General features: G+C 40.0%; 1 protein-coding gene across 1 annotated transcript in view; it reads right to left on the bottom strand.

The window, feature by feature from the left end:
* LOC140362981 (sodium-coupled neutral amino acid transporter 3-like) overlaps window positions 1-15697 on the bottom strand; it is a 31849-nt gene extending 16152 nt beyond the window's left edge. The window contains exons 1-4 of the mRNA XM_072449280.1: window positions 15415-15697; window positions 3122-3238; window positions 2668-2737; window positions 1174-1289 (exon numbers count right to left, since the gene is read on the bottom strand). Coding sequence (XP_072305381.1) covers window positions 1174-1289; window positions 2668-2737; window positions 3122-3180 — 245 coding nt within the window. The 5' untranslated portion in view covers window positions 3181-3238; window positions 15415-15697. The remainder of the gene's footprint in view (window positions 1-1173; window positions 1290-2667; window positions 2738-3121; window positions 3239-15414) is intronic.
* Between the last annotated feature and the right edge of the window lie 128 nt (window positions 15698-15825).

Genomic DNA, 15825 nt, shown 5'->3' on the forward strand with positions numbered 1-15825 from the left:
AGTGTGAAAGAAGCTAAATACAACTCTAGGTGTGTTTTTGATGAGGGAATAATGAGATAACATGGTTAAAAGCTTATAAAAGTCCATTTGCCTGATATGTGTCCTTCAAATGTTTCTTAATTTAGTTATAACACAAAATACAAAAAACAGTGAGAACAATTCAAAAGCCAATCCTTAAACTAATTGATTATTGTTATAATCTATTTTAGTAATTGAGTAATCATGGTTTGAGGTTTACACTCCAGAACATGCCGTGTGTCGAGTGAAGAGGTTTTATGACCTGATGGAGCCGAAACTACCTCAATATGACATAAAAGTGTCAAGTTTGTGTTTTTTATGGGAAAAAAAACAAATGTGGCTGTGTTTACATCTGCAGAAGGTTTTTAAGTCCTCGTGGCATGACTTTCACTACATCTGGGTTTAATTCAGAAAAGATCTCAGGATTTCACAGTCTAAACAGCGATTGGTTGTTTAATCGAAAGAATAATTAATAAATAATTGTCAGTTTCGGCCCTAACACAGAACCATGTGCTCAGGGAGATGTTTGGACAGTTGGATTCTGTTCAACATCCATCATTTTAAACCTGTTTAGGAGCATTCATATACTGGTTTGTAAAGGTCGTATCTGCAGGATAAGTGTTTGTGTTTTGTTTACATGTGCCAGGCAAATTTGCTCTTTGTAAAGTAACTGATGTTAAATATGCTAAATAACTTACGTCTTTGCCATTTGCCACTTGTGACCATTCAAATGGTAATTGTATTTGATTGCGATGTGTGCTGCAGCGCTAATGGTCACCTCAGCCTACTTTTGTATTGTATTGCTCCACAGGGGTGTGATTTACTCCAACTAAACATCTTTAACATGTGAGTACACTGAGCAGTGCTCAACATAAAACCAGTAAAACCAAGAGAATACCTTTATACGATATGATTATTATACGATTCAGCCTAAAACAATAAATAACAAAAAAAGTCATAAAAGACTAAGACACTATCGGCCGATCAGCCACATTTTTGTGTTAGTCGACAAATGGTTTCATTATGATTAGAAGGAGTTATGTGCACAAAGTGAGAGTGTGGCTGGCAAGGCAGGACAGAACTATCAGCAGCAGCAGTAAAATTAGTTTGTAGTAGTAGTAGTAGTAGTACGGTAGTAGTGTTTTTAGTACTCACAGGAAGAGGATGATGCCGGTGTTGGACATGGCGTAGGACAGGCCCAGGATGCCACTGCCCATGATGGCATTACTCAGGTTAAACACAGACATGCCGAAGGACGTCTTCCCCTCAAACTGCAACACAAAACACCCCTGAGACCCTCAAATACCAACACAAAACACCCCTGAGACCCTCTAACTGCAACACAAAACACTCCTGAGACCCTCTAACTGCAACACAAAACACTCCTGAGACCCTCTAACTGCAACACAAAACACTCCTGAGACCCTCTACTGCAACACAAAACACTCCTGAGACCCTCAAACTGCAACACAAAACACTCCTGAGACCCTCTAACTGCAACACAAAACACTCCTGAGACCCTCAAACTGCAACACAAAACACTCCTGAGACCCTCAAACTGCAACACAAAACACTCCTGAGACCCTCTAACTGCAACACAAAACACTCCTGAGACCCTCTAACTGCAACACAAAACACTCCTGAGACCCACTAACTGCAACACAAAACACTCCTGAGACCATCAAACTGCAACACAAAACACTCCTGAGACCCTCAAACTGCAACACAAAACACTCCTGAGACCTTCAAACTGTAACACAAAACACTCCTGAGACCCTCAAACTGCAACACAAAACACCCCTGAGACCCTCTAACCACAAAATACTACTGAGACCCTCAAACTGCAACACAAAACACTCCTGAGACCCTCAAACTTCAACACAAAACACCCCTGAGATCCTCAAACTACAAAACAAAACACTCCCGAGACCCTCAAACTGCAACACAAAACACCCCTGAGATCCTCAAACTGCAAAACGAAACGATCCTGAGACCCTCAAACTGCAACACAAAACAATCCTGAGACCCTCAAACTGCAACACAAAACACTCCTGAGACCCTCACGGTGTTAAAGGAGCCATATCAGTGTAGTGCAGTCAGGACAATCAAGGCAAGCAGTGATTAACCAATAAAATCTTAAATTACAGTGTTTCACAACTATATTTAAATTATTCTGAAATATATCAAAATAAGCCCTTTTCCTCCTCACTTCTGCTGCTGAAGCTTGGTTGAACTCTCAGTGTCTCTTAGTGGCCTCTATAGGCCACAGAGCATTACTGCGCAGGAAGCATGATTCTTCTTCTCCCACAGCGGCTCAGTCTGTGGCCGTGTTCAGAGGCCTGTTTATTTACTCCAATCAACATCTATCTCAGGTACGGAAGTTTAGCTCAGTATGAAAGGCCTTTGCCCTTCATGTGGTCGGCCGGGGTTCAAAGCCACACTTTGCATATTCCCCCCAAAAAAATTCACTTTTGTGTTATCCACTTAATATTGAAGTCTGCTTGCCCAGCCATCAAAGTCACCGCACTCTACTGAGCTGTAGCATAGTTCACCGTTACAGATTTCCTTTAGCATTGCTTTGCATCGAGGCAAAAGAAAGACTGAGAATAGAGTTTGCTGAAGTAAAAGTGCAGGTGTAGCTGTTCTCACATCTGTAAACTGAGGTCTCTTGGAGGAGTCAGGCTTGAGTGGCAGGAACGCCTCCTCCTCGGGCAGCATTCTGCAAACAAATCTTCACATCTTTTCATTATTACCTCCAGTAACTTCCTGCTTCCTGTGACATGCAGTATTTTGAAGACTTTTATCTATTCAAAAAACAAAGAATAACGTTTTGAATTGTTTGCAATAGCAACAGTCCTAATTTTTCATCATTCTGAAAGCCATGTAATATTAATTTCATTAATAATTATTTAAAGAGACTGTAAGATTTGTATTTCAAATTTCATAAACTTTCATATGTGTGTCCCAGATCTGAGGTGGTTGTGTCTCTGTGACAGGTTCAAACTCATTGTTTTCATCCAAAAGACATTTATATGAGATGAAAACACATAAAACTACACTCCAGACGATAAGTGTGTTCTGTTTGATGGATGTAGTAACATACACTGCTTCAACAGACGGGTCGAGGAGCTGAATGCCGTTTGCAAACTTCTGCAGTTCCATCTTTATTCACAATTATGAGCTGGTTTGGAAACAAATCCGAAACTACAACGGCTGAAATCTGCAAAAGAAAAAAGAAATAAACACGTTACAATAAACAGACATGTAATAAACAGCAGACACCACTAGTATTATGATGAGGTTTAGTTTGTCCTCTTTGTCAAAGTTAGTCAGTTATATTTAAACTAACTAAATTACTTTAGTTGTCGACAGTCAAACTAGTTCTATTGAACATTTTAACCAAATAAAGGTTGAAATATGGTGACTGAGGCTTCAATGTGAAGAATATTTACAATATTTAATGTGTATTATTGATACAAATTAGACGAGTGAATACTTTATTGACCTACTGATTTCATAATTACACTGTATTTGTTATACAAAAGTATTTTTCTTTGTGTTTTAGAGTCTTAATAGTCCTGATAACAATTAAGATTAGTTTTTTTTTTTTTTTTATAGTGGACTAGTCCCAACCACAAAACAAAATTGCAAAAAGACACATCTCCATTTTGAAAAGTTGTCAAGAATTATAATTTCAGAAAAATAATAATAGATCGAGATAAAGGAAAGATGGAATAATATTCTGATTGCAGTAGAAATTTGGCCTTTTAAAACATTATCATACAGAGAAAAAACTGCAAACCTCCAGTGACGTTTTAAAATGATTCAAATCAAGATTAAATCAAGGCCAATTCAATGTTTTAGAAATATAATAAATACAATCTGCCAAACATTGTGCATTCATTTAAAACAGTACGTTCCTGTCAAATGGAGAACTTTGCTGTTATTACTACCTCTGCTTCCGAAGAGTGCACACGCTTTTTTGCTCACTCCGCTTGCTATCGCTGTTTTCCTTATTTATTTTGCTTTTTAATCAGTTTTTGTCTTCCAAACATTTTTGCTTTAGACTTTTTCAAGTAAACCAAGGATTTTAAGAACATTTTTCCAGTTTTAACGACATATCTGACGCCAGCGACATGTCCGGGAGAAGAAGGGAGAAAGACTGTGAACGCTGTCGGAAATATCAACAAGAAATTAATGAGCTGAAAACACGGATATTTGTTTTGGAATCTGAAAAAGTTCTTCACGATACCATTCCTGTGTCAACCGACGGTAAGAAGAGCACACTTTTTACAAGAAAAACTGCTACTTTCAACCTAAACCGCAGTGACTCTGTGTCGTTTCCAAAACTGTCTAAAAACCAGAAAGACCAGGCTGTTTCTTGGAACAAACTTGGAGCAAAGCCTAAACGATACAAAGATAACGTGAAGTCGCCTAAAATACAGCTCACCAACAGATTTTTACCACTTTCAGAGATGGAATTAAATGAAAAAAGGAAAGATGACGTGGCCAAAATACAGCGAGGAGGATCTGTGCCAGGAGCCAAGGTCACGAAGATTGTTTTAGTTGGGGACGGCGCGATAAGTCACGTGACGCATGAAAAGATAAACACACATTCTTTTCCAAGCGCCACTGTTTCTGAGATAACGTCACTCCTTCCAAATATTATGGCTAAGCATGGAGAAGCTAAACAGCTGATTGTGCACGTGGGTGCAGTGGACATGCGGCGGGAACAGACTGAAGTTTTGAAAAAAGACTTCTTGAAGTTATTCGACGTGCTTGATAAAATGGAAATCAAAACTTTCATAAGTGGACCTCTTCCAAACATCGACAGGAGGATAAACAAGTTTAGCCGGCTTCTTCAGCTGAACACATGGCTGTCCAAAGAGTGTTCCCCGAGAGGACTACACTACATTGAGAACTTCTATCTATTCTGGAAACGAGAGGACCTGTTTAAGAGAAATGGCCCCCACCTATGCAGAGGTGGAGTGAGGGTGCTGACAGAGAACCTGCTCCACGCTCTGAGGCATTGGACTGGGCCTGGACAGGGTCCTGAGCAGATAGTTAGAGAAGAGAGGAATGAGAGAAGAATTCCTGCTCCATCAGCCAGTGACTGAGCCAATGTTTCAACATCAAAAGCACCACAACCTCAGCCTCCACCAAAGGATTCATCAGCAGCTGCTCCACCACCACCAGCAAAGGATTCAGCTCCAGCTGCTCCGCATTCACCTCCACCGCCTCCAGCAAAGGAACAATCTTCAAAGGTCTTGGACCCATCTGTGACAAGCCCAACAACATCCCTGTCATCGCCCCTGCCTTCACACCAGCCCTGGGTTCCCCCTGCAACATCTACTCCCACTAAAGATTCATCATTCTCCTTCTCATCTCCACTCTCACCCATGGGCCTTCCCAGCCATTTTGAAAGTCTGATCAAATCAGGCATTAAGATGGCTCCACTCACGCCCAATATAGCAAGGGCTATGTCTTCCCTGCACAAGCCGACTACACCAACAAAAGCCCCACCACCCATCCCCCCTCGCCTCTCACCTGGTCCCAAACTCTCCTTGGCTACAAAAGCCCCACCACCCATCCAACCTCGCCTTTCACCTGGTATCTCCCATAGCTAGGATGCACTGGGTCTCAGCGTTGCCGGGACTTATTGTCACATTAAAAATCAAACCAACCCGGGGGCCAATGTAAAAAGAGCCCCCCCTAGTGCTATTTCTGTAGTCACATCATCACACAGATGGAAAAACAAAATGCGAGTCAGGCCCAATCTGAGAAATGTGATTCATATTCCCTGTGAAAAGATAAAGCCCAGTCTCACTGAAACTAGTCTGAAACTTGCTGTGCTAAATGTCAGATCCTTATGTAACAAATCTCTCTTAATTAATAATTGTATTTCTTCTTATAATCTTGATTTTATGTTTTTAACTGAAACATGGCTTGACAAAAACACAGGAAATGTAGTTCTGATAGAATCTGCTCCACCCAACTTTAAGTTTGAATCTGAAACACGAGAAAACAAAAAAGGGGGTGGAGTCTGTACTGTCTTTAGAGATGAAATAATTACCCGCAGGTTGTCTTTTGGGGTGTTTTCATCATTTGAGTATGTATCCTTTAAAATGGAGCTAAAACAGTCTCCATCCATTCTCTTCATTGTTTTATACAAGCCTCCCCAGCACTGCCAAAGTTTTATTGATGATTTTACTGAGATGCTTTCAGTCATATGCACAGACTTTGATGGTTTGGTCATTACAGGTGATTTCAATGTGCATGTTGATAATATTTGTGACAGAAACGCTAAAGAGCTTGATGCTGTCCTTGAAACTTTCAGTCTTACTCAGCATGTGAGAGGCCCCACCCACAGCAAAGGACACACTCTAGATCTCATAATTACAAAGGGGGTAAATATTTCAAATGTTAATGTGATCGATGTTGCTCTGTCTGATCATTTCTGTGTCTTCTTTGACCTGTCTGTTTCTCTCAAACCTCCGGTTGGTCCTGCAGTTGTTCAGAGGAGACACATAAGTGATGGCACAGGTGCACTGTTTATGGAAATGATAAACTTTGAAAATGTCTCATGTTCTAATGTAAATGATTTGTTGAACTCTGTTACATCTAGTGTTTTGAATGTTCTGGACACCATCGCCCCTATAAAGGCTAAAATGGTTAAAAATAAGCAGAAGGCGCCGTGGAGAAATGATGATTCGGTCAGGGCACAGAAAAGGGAGTGCCGCAGGGCCGAACGGAAATGGCGCAAGTCAAAGCTCCAGGTTCAAAAAGAGATTTACAAAGAAAAGCTGAACATGTACAACCTAATCTTATGTAGAACTAGGGAAAGATATTTTTCTGAAATAATTGGAAGCTGCAGTAACAACTCGCGTGTCCTGTTTGCCACAGTAAACAGATTAACAAACCCTCCAGCTCAGCTGCCGTTAGAACTCATTTCCACATCCAAGTGTAATGAGTTTGCATTATTCTTTAATGACAAAGTTCAGGGCATTAAAAATGCTATAAATCCCACAATGCAAAAAATTACCCTAAAACCACCAAGACACTTAGAGCTAACTCACTTTGCACCAGTAACTGACAAAACTGTCTATGAGATCATCACCAGTCTGAGTTCATCTACATGCTGCCTTGATGTGTTACCCACCAAATTTCTAAAGTCTGTGCTGAACAGTTTGTTAGCACCATTCACTCACATAGTTAACATGTCGCTTCAATCTGGAACATTCCCAATGTCTTTGAAAACTGCGGTCATAAAGCCTCTCCTAAAGAAGAGCAGTCTTGATGCCGCAGTACTGAGTCATTACCGGCCCATCTCTAATCTGCCATTTTGGGGCAAAGTCCTTGAAAAGGTTGTTTACCAACAGCTCACAGATTTCCTCTTAATAAACAACTCATTTGATGTTTTTCAGTCAGGTTTTAGACCTCATCACAGCACTGAGACTGCTCTTGTCAAGGTGACAAATGACATCCGCCTGAACACTAACACGGGCAAAGCCTCAGTCTTAATTCTGTTAGATCTGAGTGCTGCTTTTGACACTGTCGATCATGGGATCCTCTTACAGAGACTAGAGGACTGGGTGGGCATCACTGGCACTGCCCTAAACTGGTTAAGGTCCTATCTGGAAGACAGGAAGTACTTTGTTGAAATTGGTAGCTGTGTCTCAGACCACATGACCCTGACCTGTGGAGTGCCCCAAGGGTCAGTCCTGGGTCCCCTTCTGTTCAACCTCTACATGCTGCCGTTGGGTCAGTTGATACGCAGTGAAAATGTGTCCTATCACAATTATGCAGACGACACTCAGATCTATGTTTCACTATCGGCAGGTGACTATGGACCAGTGGATTCACTCTGTCACTGCATCCAACAGATCAGTGGTTGGATGCAAAACAACTTTCTCCAGCTGAACTCAGACAAGACTGAAATAATTGTTTTTGGCCCACAGAAACAAAGAGAAAGTGTTAGCGGTCACCTCCAGAGTCTCGCTCTAAAACCTACAAACCAAATTAGAAATCTGGGGGTAATAATGGACTCAGACTTGAACTTTAATAGCCACGTCAAATCAATAACATCAGCAGCTTTTTACCATCTAAAAAACATTGCCAAAATCAAAAATATACGGTCAAAACCAGATTTAGAGAGACTTATCCACGCGTTTGTCTCCAGTAGATTAGACTACTGTAACGGCCTGCTCACTGGCCTCTCAAAACGAGTTGTAAAACAGCTGCAGTACATCCAGAACACTGCTGCTCGGGTCCTGACCAGAACCAGGAAGTATGATCACATTAGTCCTGTTCTCAGGTCTCTGCACTGGCTCCCTGTGGCTCAGAGAATAGACTTTAAAGCAGCTCTGCTTGTGTACAAGTCTCTCCATGGCCTAGCACCAAAGTACATCTTGGATATGTTAGTGCCTTATGAACCATCTCGGACTCTGAGGACCTCAGGGACCGGCCTCCTGCTGGTGCCCAGAGTCAGGACAAAACATGGGGAATCTGCGTTTCAGTTTTATGCAGCTAAAATCTGGAACAGTCTTCCTGAAGATGTGAGACAGGCTTCTACTCTGACAATGTTCAAATCTAAGCTAAAAACAGTTTTGTTTAGCTGCGCATATGACTGAAAGGATTTTTTCTTTGCACTCTTCTCTTTTGTTTGTGATTTTATTAGTTTAGAAAATCAGTTGGATTGATAATTTTTAATTTAGTTAATTTTATTGTAGTTAATTTTTATCTTTGCACTCTTCTCTTTTGTTTGTGATTTTATTAGTTTAGAAAATCAGTTGGATTGTTAATTTTTAATTTAGTTAATTTTATTGTATTTCTGTAATTTCTTTGTGATTTCAATGCATTTTTCCTGCTGTGTGAAGCACTTTGAATTGCCTTGTGTATGAAATGTGCTCTACAAATAAACTTGCCTTGCCTTGCCTTATTGCGATATATTTAGTTTGTTTGTAATATCGATACTTTGGCGATTTGCAGTGCAGTTCCAGTCGGGAAAAGGCCGCTAAACGTTTGGTACCTCAGTCCCTTCTGGAGCAAGGACTCTGGCTCTCTGAAGATGCACAACAGCATCAACTACAATTACTGTAAATGTTCTGCCAGAATGGGAGCTTCTGCTGTAAACAAACACGTGGGTCACATGTGGAGCCAGCGTGAGCGTCACCTGCACGTGTGTCCTCCAGAGTCAGGGCAAACACAGACTCTATAGGGACCAGATAAGAACTACTGCATATGGAAACAGTGTCTGCGTGTTGTGACGCGTGCGCGGAGCATCTTCACACGTACAGAACGTTCAGCGCCGCCAGCCTCGTCCTGAACTTTCACCCAATGAGAACCTTCCTGTGAAGCCTCTGGTTAACGGGCAGTCGGGGCAAAACGTAGGAGAAATAACCAAAAACAGTTGCACCAGAGTATAAGCCGCACCAGCCAAAAAAATGCATAATAGAGAAGAAAAAAGCATATTTAAGTTGCACTGGAGTATGAAATGCGGTTGCAAGTGTGAAAATAACAAATAATATCACATATAAGTCGCTCCGGAGTATAAATATAAGTTTATAAGTATAAATATAAGTCGCACCCCGGCCAAAACTATGAAAATATGGTAATTGCAGTTTCTGTGCTGGAGATGTTGTGTATAAAGTCCATGCTAAAAACAATTCAATGAAAGTGTTAAAAATAAAACAAACTTGCAAGTGTAATGGTTCATACAAGCGAATAAAGTGATTTAATTTTAAAGTGATTCATGTTTTTTTGTGATACTGGAATGCACGTTTGCTTCCTGCTGAATTGTGTCACATGATCATCATTTGCACGTCTGAATGTTCTACTACAATAGCCTCGGGAACATTACATTGTGCTGTGATGCAGATGTATAATGAATGCTCCATGACTTATTAAAGGAGACATATCAGTCTTTTTTCAGGTTCTTAGTATTGAACTAGAACATAAAGAAGATCATCATTTCACATTTTGTTCACTGTAAACGGCCATATTGATCTAAAACAGCTGAGAAATAAAAACAGGACCATCCCAGCGATCACTCTTATTGTTTTCTTCCGGTATTCTTGGCTCATGAGTGTCCCCTGTTGTCAGAAAGTGAGTGCAGCAGGCAAGAGCGCAGTCTGTTTTGGATTTGATTTGCCGTTTTATGGCAGGTGTTTTCTGTTGAATTTGTTTAGTATAATAGAGCATAGAACTTAAATGCGAGCAGATAAATGGGCCACTTACGACTCCAGTGTTAAAAGCAGCTCCTCAATAACCTGATCTATCACCAGAGCCACGGCAATTATTACTGTGAGCAAACCAACAGGCTTTAACATGTGACCGTGGAACTGTGAGGACACGTTCTGTCTAAAAGACTTGATAGTTTTATGTCAAGTGGAGCAGAGACTGGTGAAAACTGGAATGATCTGAGCACTCGAGCTTCAGTTGCAGGACAATACGGCATTACTCAAACATCCAGGAATCAATCCAAATACAACTCTGAGTAACTAATGCAGAGGAAACATTGTTGTAACAAGGTTAAAAGAAAGTTAGTTGTATAAACAATGAAGCAATTGTTCCAGCGTCAATAAACAGACAGCGTTCCATAAAGAGTAACATGATGATTGTTAGAAGTAAAGCAGATACAAATGTAACTAACTAACTACTAAGCCTCTTGTAGGGTTGAAATGATGAATCAAGTCATTCAATTACACAAAAGCTTTGATTATTATTTAATTGCCTCGATTCATTCAATTTACATATTTACTTACTATATACAGCATGAATATGTGACAACTAAAGCACTACAGGCTGCGTCCGAATGTCCACAATGGACCCTTGACCCCTCCTTCACTACATTATAGACTATAATAGATCCATGACTCAATCACTGAGCGATTCGGACAATGAGGAAAAAAGTCAGCAAAACTCAGATAAAAATAGATCTGTGTAATAAATATTGGTCAAATCCATCTGTCACACACATATTTATGGACAACTAATCCCCATAGATGTCATGGATCTCACATCAAACAACAAACGGACTGGATTATTCTACTTTTTGCCTGTGATCTCAAGCTAAGCTAAGCGGCTAACGCTAGCAGCTTTGCAACTTGATGTTTTGTTCATATTCTCCAGTCATCAGTGCTTTTAAACAGCTCTCCTGCTTCATTCAATCTGTTGTGTCCAGTTAAAGACCTGTCGCTGTTGTTTTTCGGACTCTTGCAATGCATTGTGGTCTATATTGACCGGCCTAGTGACCATCGCTGGACACTACTTTTCATGGTGCATTGTGGACATTTTGAATGCACTAGTTTTTCACCTGCTGGACATTCGGACAGCACTGGCCTCATTAACATAAAGTTTTACAAACAAGTTTCTTATTTTAGTTTATGTGACATAAACTGCCAATGAATTCATAGTGACTGTATCTGTTACAAACGTTAAGTGATTTAGTCCTTTATAAATATCCTTTATGTACAAACAGAGCAGTTTGCACTGGTGAAGTGAAATGCTTGGAGACATACGTGAAATAAAGAATAAAATGTGTTATTTTAACACTCCTTATTTGTTTATTACTATGCACTATAACATTTATTTTAAAAAATTGAATATGCTTTGAAAAATGTTTGCGGAATGTAAAAACCCAACAACAATTTCTCGATTAATCAATGAAAATAATCAATATATTACTCGATTTCTAAAATGATGGATAGCTGCAGCCCTCTTGTTCTCACCAGAGGTCAAATACATGGGACATTTTGTAACAGATGATTGATGACAGAGACATCAAAGGCAATATTGTAACTTTACGCCCAGGAATCATGTTAATGAGAATGTTTAGTTCACCTGAAGTGCTCTTTGTGCAGAGCCTTGTACTCCACTGTACGGCTCCTCTGTGGTGGAACCTTCTGCAGGCTCAGAGTGGCTCATAACGACGCCTTTAGGCTTCTGCTGTGCATAGTGCCAGTCAGTGTTTGTGGACATGCCCACCTGAGGCACTACTAAGACATTTGACATACAATTTCCTGCATCGCCTGGATCTGTCTGAAAATGACACTGACCAACCCTCAAACGAGCTCATGCACAAACCCTTCTGCTGTGAGAAAGCACTGGGCAGAGACGCTACAGTCATCAATCAAATGTTATGGACTCAAATGACTGCTGTGTTTGTTTGTTTGCTTTTGTACTTTGTCTTCTTTTAATTATGGAACTCCTTATGTCTGAAATAATAACAGTTAAATTGTTATCGCAAGAGATATTTCCTCACTTTGTATGGTTCATTTACAGTTGGTTCAGGTTTTGTGCACTTGAACTTCACTTAACATTTACAGGTCTGTTTAAGCAATAGTGTTATGCCAAATATTCATTCACTTGTACAGGTTCATAAAGAGCAATGAGATCACAAATAAACACATCATACTTTACTTCAAACTGATTAGAGTAATTTGGCAATCCAAAGTGAGTATCTTGGTGTGCTTTCTGATTTGATTAATCGTAAAGCACAAGCCCGTAAATGCTTCTATAACATTACACTCACACATATTTGAGTTGAGCACGTTTACTTCAAATCCGAAGTGCAAATAGTAATATAGAATTCCAGTACACACTAACTTTAAAGCTGCACTCTGCAATTTATGTTATATGCTTGTGGTACGATCATATTTGACCTGCAGAAAGTCTAATAAGTAACGTTTATGACTAGTTACAGACACCAAATAAGTGCTAAAATGTTTTATTCTGCAATTTTCTTACTGCAGCTCATGTTTTTAATGATATTACACATTTAGGGTTCATGTTTCAGTGGCATAAAGTAGTTTCAATGTTATCATTTATTGAGATTTGTCTGTAGCAATATATATCAGTCTAAGGATACATGTGTTTTATTTTATTGGCATTTTAGGTCCAAATATTAGTTTTAGGGAGGTAAAAATAAGCAAAACATGGTGCTATCGTATAGCCAAATTTCCTCTACCTATGTCACATCTTCTGCGCACATCCAACCAGGAAGTAACATCAGAAACCTAAACTAAATTGTCAAACTGGAGAAAAATAGGAACTTTTTTTTGTAGAATCTGAAACATATTCCTGTTCACCACATTTTAGTTACATGTGTAGTCTAACATTTGTACTTTAAAGTTTAAATAAATCACATTTAGTTCGCTTGAGTTAGCTTATGTTGACTTCTGTTAGCTTCTGTTAGCTTGTGTTGGCTTCTGTTAGCCTCTGTTAGCTTCTGTTAACCTCTGTTAGCTTCTGTTAGCCTCTGTTGGCTTCTGTTGGCTTATGTTAGCTTCTGTTAGCTTCTGTTAACCTCTATTAGCTTCTGTTGGCTTCTGTTAGCCTCTGTTAGCTTATGTTAGCCATGTGTGCTTGTGTTGACTGGAGTGTGAGCAGCTGGTGGGCTCTCACACACGCACGCACACACAGACACACAGACACACGGCCGCGCTCTGTCACATGGAGCCTGTTAGTAGTCAAGTTTATTTGTGGAACACATTTCATACACAAGGCAATTCAAAGTGCTTTACACAACAGGAAAAATGCATTCAAATCACAATTGCATCCATTCATATAGACACGTAGTAAGTGTGGTGTTTTTCTGTGAGTTTCGAGGCCCAGGGCCACACGTGCTTCCACGTTCTGCTGCAGGTGATTCCTCCCATCAGAACCATCCAATCACCTCCAAGAGCCCACTACAGCCCACGTGACCACGGGACAGCTGTCTGCACAGTGTTTGCCTTCACTGCAGAGCGCACTGTCCAGGGATATCCAGGGATACACAGACATACACAGACATACCCAGACATCAGGAGAAGCATGTTCAAGAGTTTCCCTCAAGTGCAAAATAAAAGTTATACACGAAAATACTGAGCCTGAGGTGGCGGCAAGACCTGGGCTACAAGATGAAGTGTAATTAGGACTGCAACGATTCATCAGAATAATAGTGACTACCTGTTATTTTTATATATTTGTCTGGACACAAAGAATTACTGACTGGTCGATGAGATGCAGTCTTTTTACAGTATTAACACAATTATCGACAAACTGACTGTATCAAAATAACACCAAGAGCCAACAACTGACAGAAACAAACGTTCTTTAAGATGAAAATGTTGAAAAAGGATTCATTTTATTCCTAATTTCTTTCTTAGTTTTGTCATGGTTACGTCTTTATGTTGACGGAGTTTGACGAATACACGAGGACTGCAACTAATGTCAACTAAGTCAGTGATTTTGATTGTACTTTGAGACTTTAAAAAATATTTGAACCAAACAAAGGTGGAAATATGGTGACTGAAGTCTTCTAGACAGAGAGCATTTATGAATAATGTGTATTATTGAAGAAAATCTAAAATAATTCATTATTTTTTGACATTTGAATTAATAATGCCACTGTCTTTGTTATAAAAGCTCTTTTCGTATGTGTTGTAGAGTTTGTATCGTTCGGATAATTGTTATAATGATCAAAATACAGCTACTATTATTATTTATGCATCACTAAAGTATTGATATCGCAATATTAGATTATGTAACAATCGATATCGCAACAAAGTAAATATCGACGTAATATCTATGACAGAAAAAGGCTCTCAGCTTTGTCTCCGTTAACTTTTTATTTTCACTGAACATTAAGGCATGAACGTATTTGATTTAATAGAACTCATCACTATGTCAAACTATATATATCTCGCAATATCGAGTATCGCAGTACTTAAACATCATACAAACAAATCCTTATTGCAATTTGAAGGATCGCACTTATTCAATTAAAAAACAAGAATAAGAACAATATATGAATAATAATCACACTTCTCTTTACTGTATCAATCCAAATATGTTCTTGCATTAGTTTTGGCGTTTACAATGTGAACTTTGAACTGTTTACTACATTTAAAACCATTTAAAACATGCAAATCTAATCACAATACTGTACAAAAACTATACTTCTCCCAAATAGTTCAGCCCTAATACACATAAAACTTTACATACGTGATAAATACGCAGCGGATTGGCATTACATTTGCAGATAATCTATTTGCTCTCCCATGTACCTCACCACTGCCTCATACACAATGTCTCTGCGTACATTGAAAACATAGTGTGCAGCTCAGGCTCTGCCCTCATCTGGTGGAATGTGTAGGTTTTCCGCTTATGTAAGAATCGCACTTCACTGTATTTTCAGTTTTGCATCCTTCACTCACACCAAACCTCACCAAAACTCCAAACTCCACACAACACAAGACCCACACCTCCCACGGCATTGAAATGAAACGTTTGACAAAGTGAATAAACGCACAGGAGTTCAGCGCTCTCTACTCCGTCTGACCACAGAGCAACTTTCCTCAAGAAAAGTCAGTTTGAAAAAGCATTTGAGTTGGTTTCAGAGGTGGAAGAACTTACCTCCAGGATCGAGCAGGGGACAGAGGTGTGAAGTCAAGCCGCAGGAGGTGAGACAGAGCTGGGTGCAACACGTGGAGCTTTTCTTCTGTGTGTGGAGTGGAGTTCAAGCAGGAGAAGGGTCTGAGGAAGGGGGAGCAGAACAGGTCCCACTGACGGCTTCAAATTTCTCTGATGTCACCACACAAGCACTCCTCTTCCTTTCCCAAACAGAGCCGTGCTTCCTCCACAGTCTAACGGCTCCACTGGGGCACTCGGGGTGCCCCTGGTCTGCCCCCGCTCTGCCCCTGGGCTGCAGCTGCACAAGAGGAGCAAGGTCTGCAGGAGTCAGTTACATAAGCCGACTGGAAACGGCTCGTCAAAGTCAACTCAAAGCAAAACTTCACATGCGACAACAAAGCGGTATCAGTTTAT

Source organism: Eucyclogobius newberryi, unplaced genomic scaffold (genome assembly GCF_026437365.1).
Source record: "Eucyclogobius newberryi isolate DKJ021-1_F unplaced genomic scaffold, fEucNew1.0.hap1 SCAF_17, whole genome shotgun sequence".
In the NCBI taxonomy this organism is placed as follows: domain Eukaryota; kingdom Metazoa; phylum Chordata; class Actinopteri; order Gobiiformes; family Gobiidae; genus Eucyclogobius; species Eucyclogobius newberryi.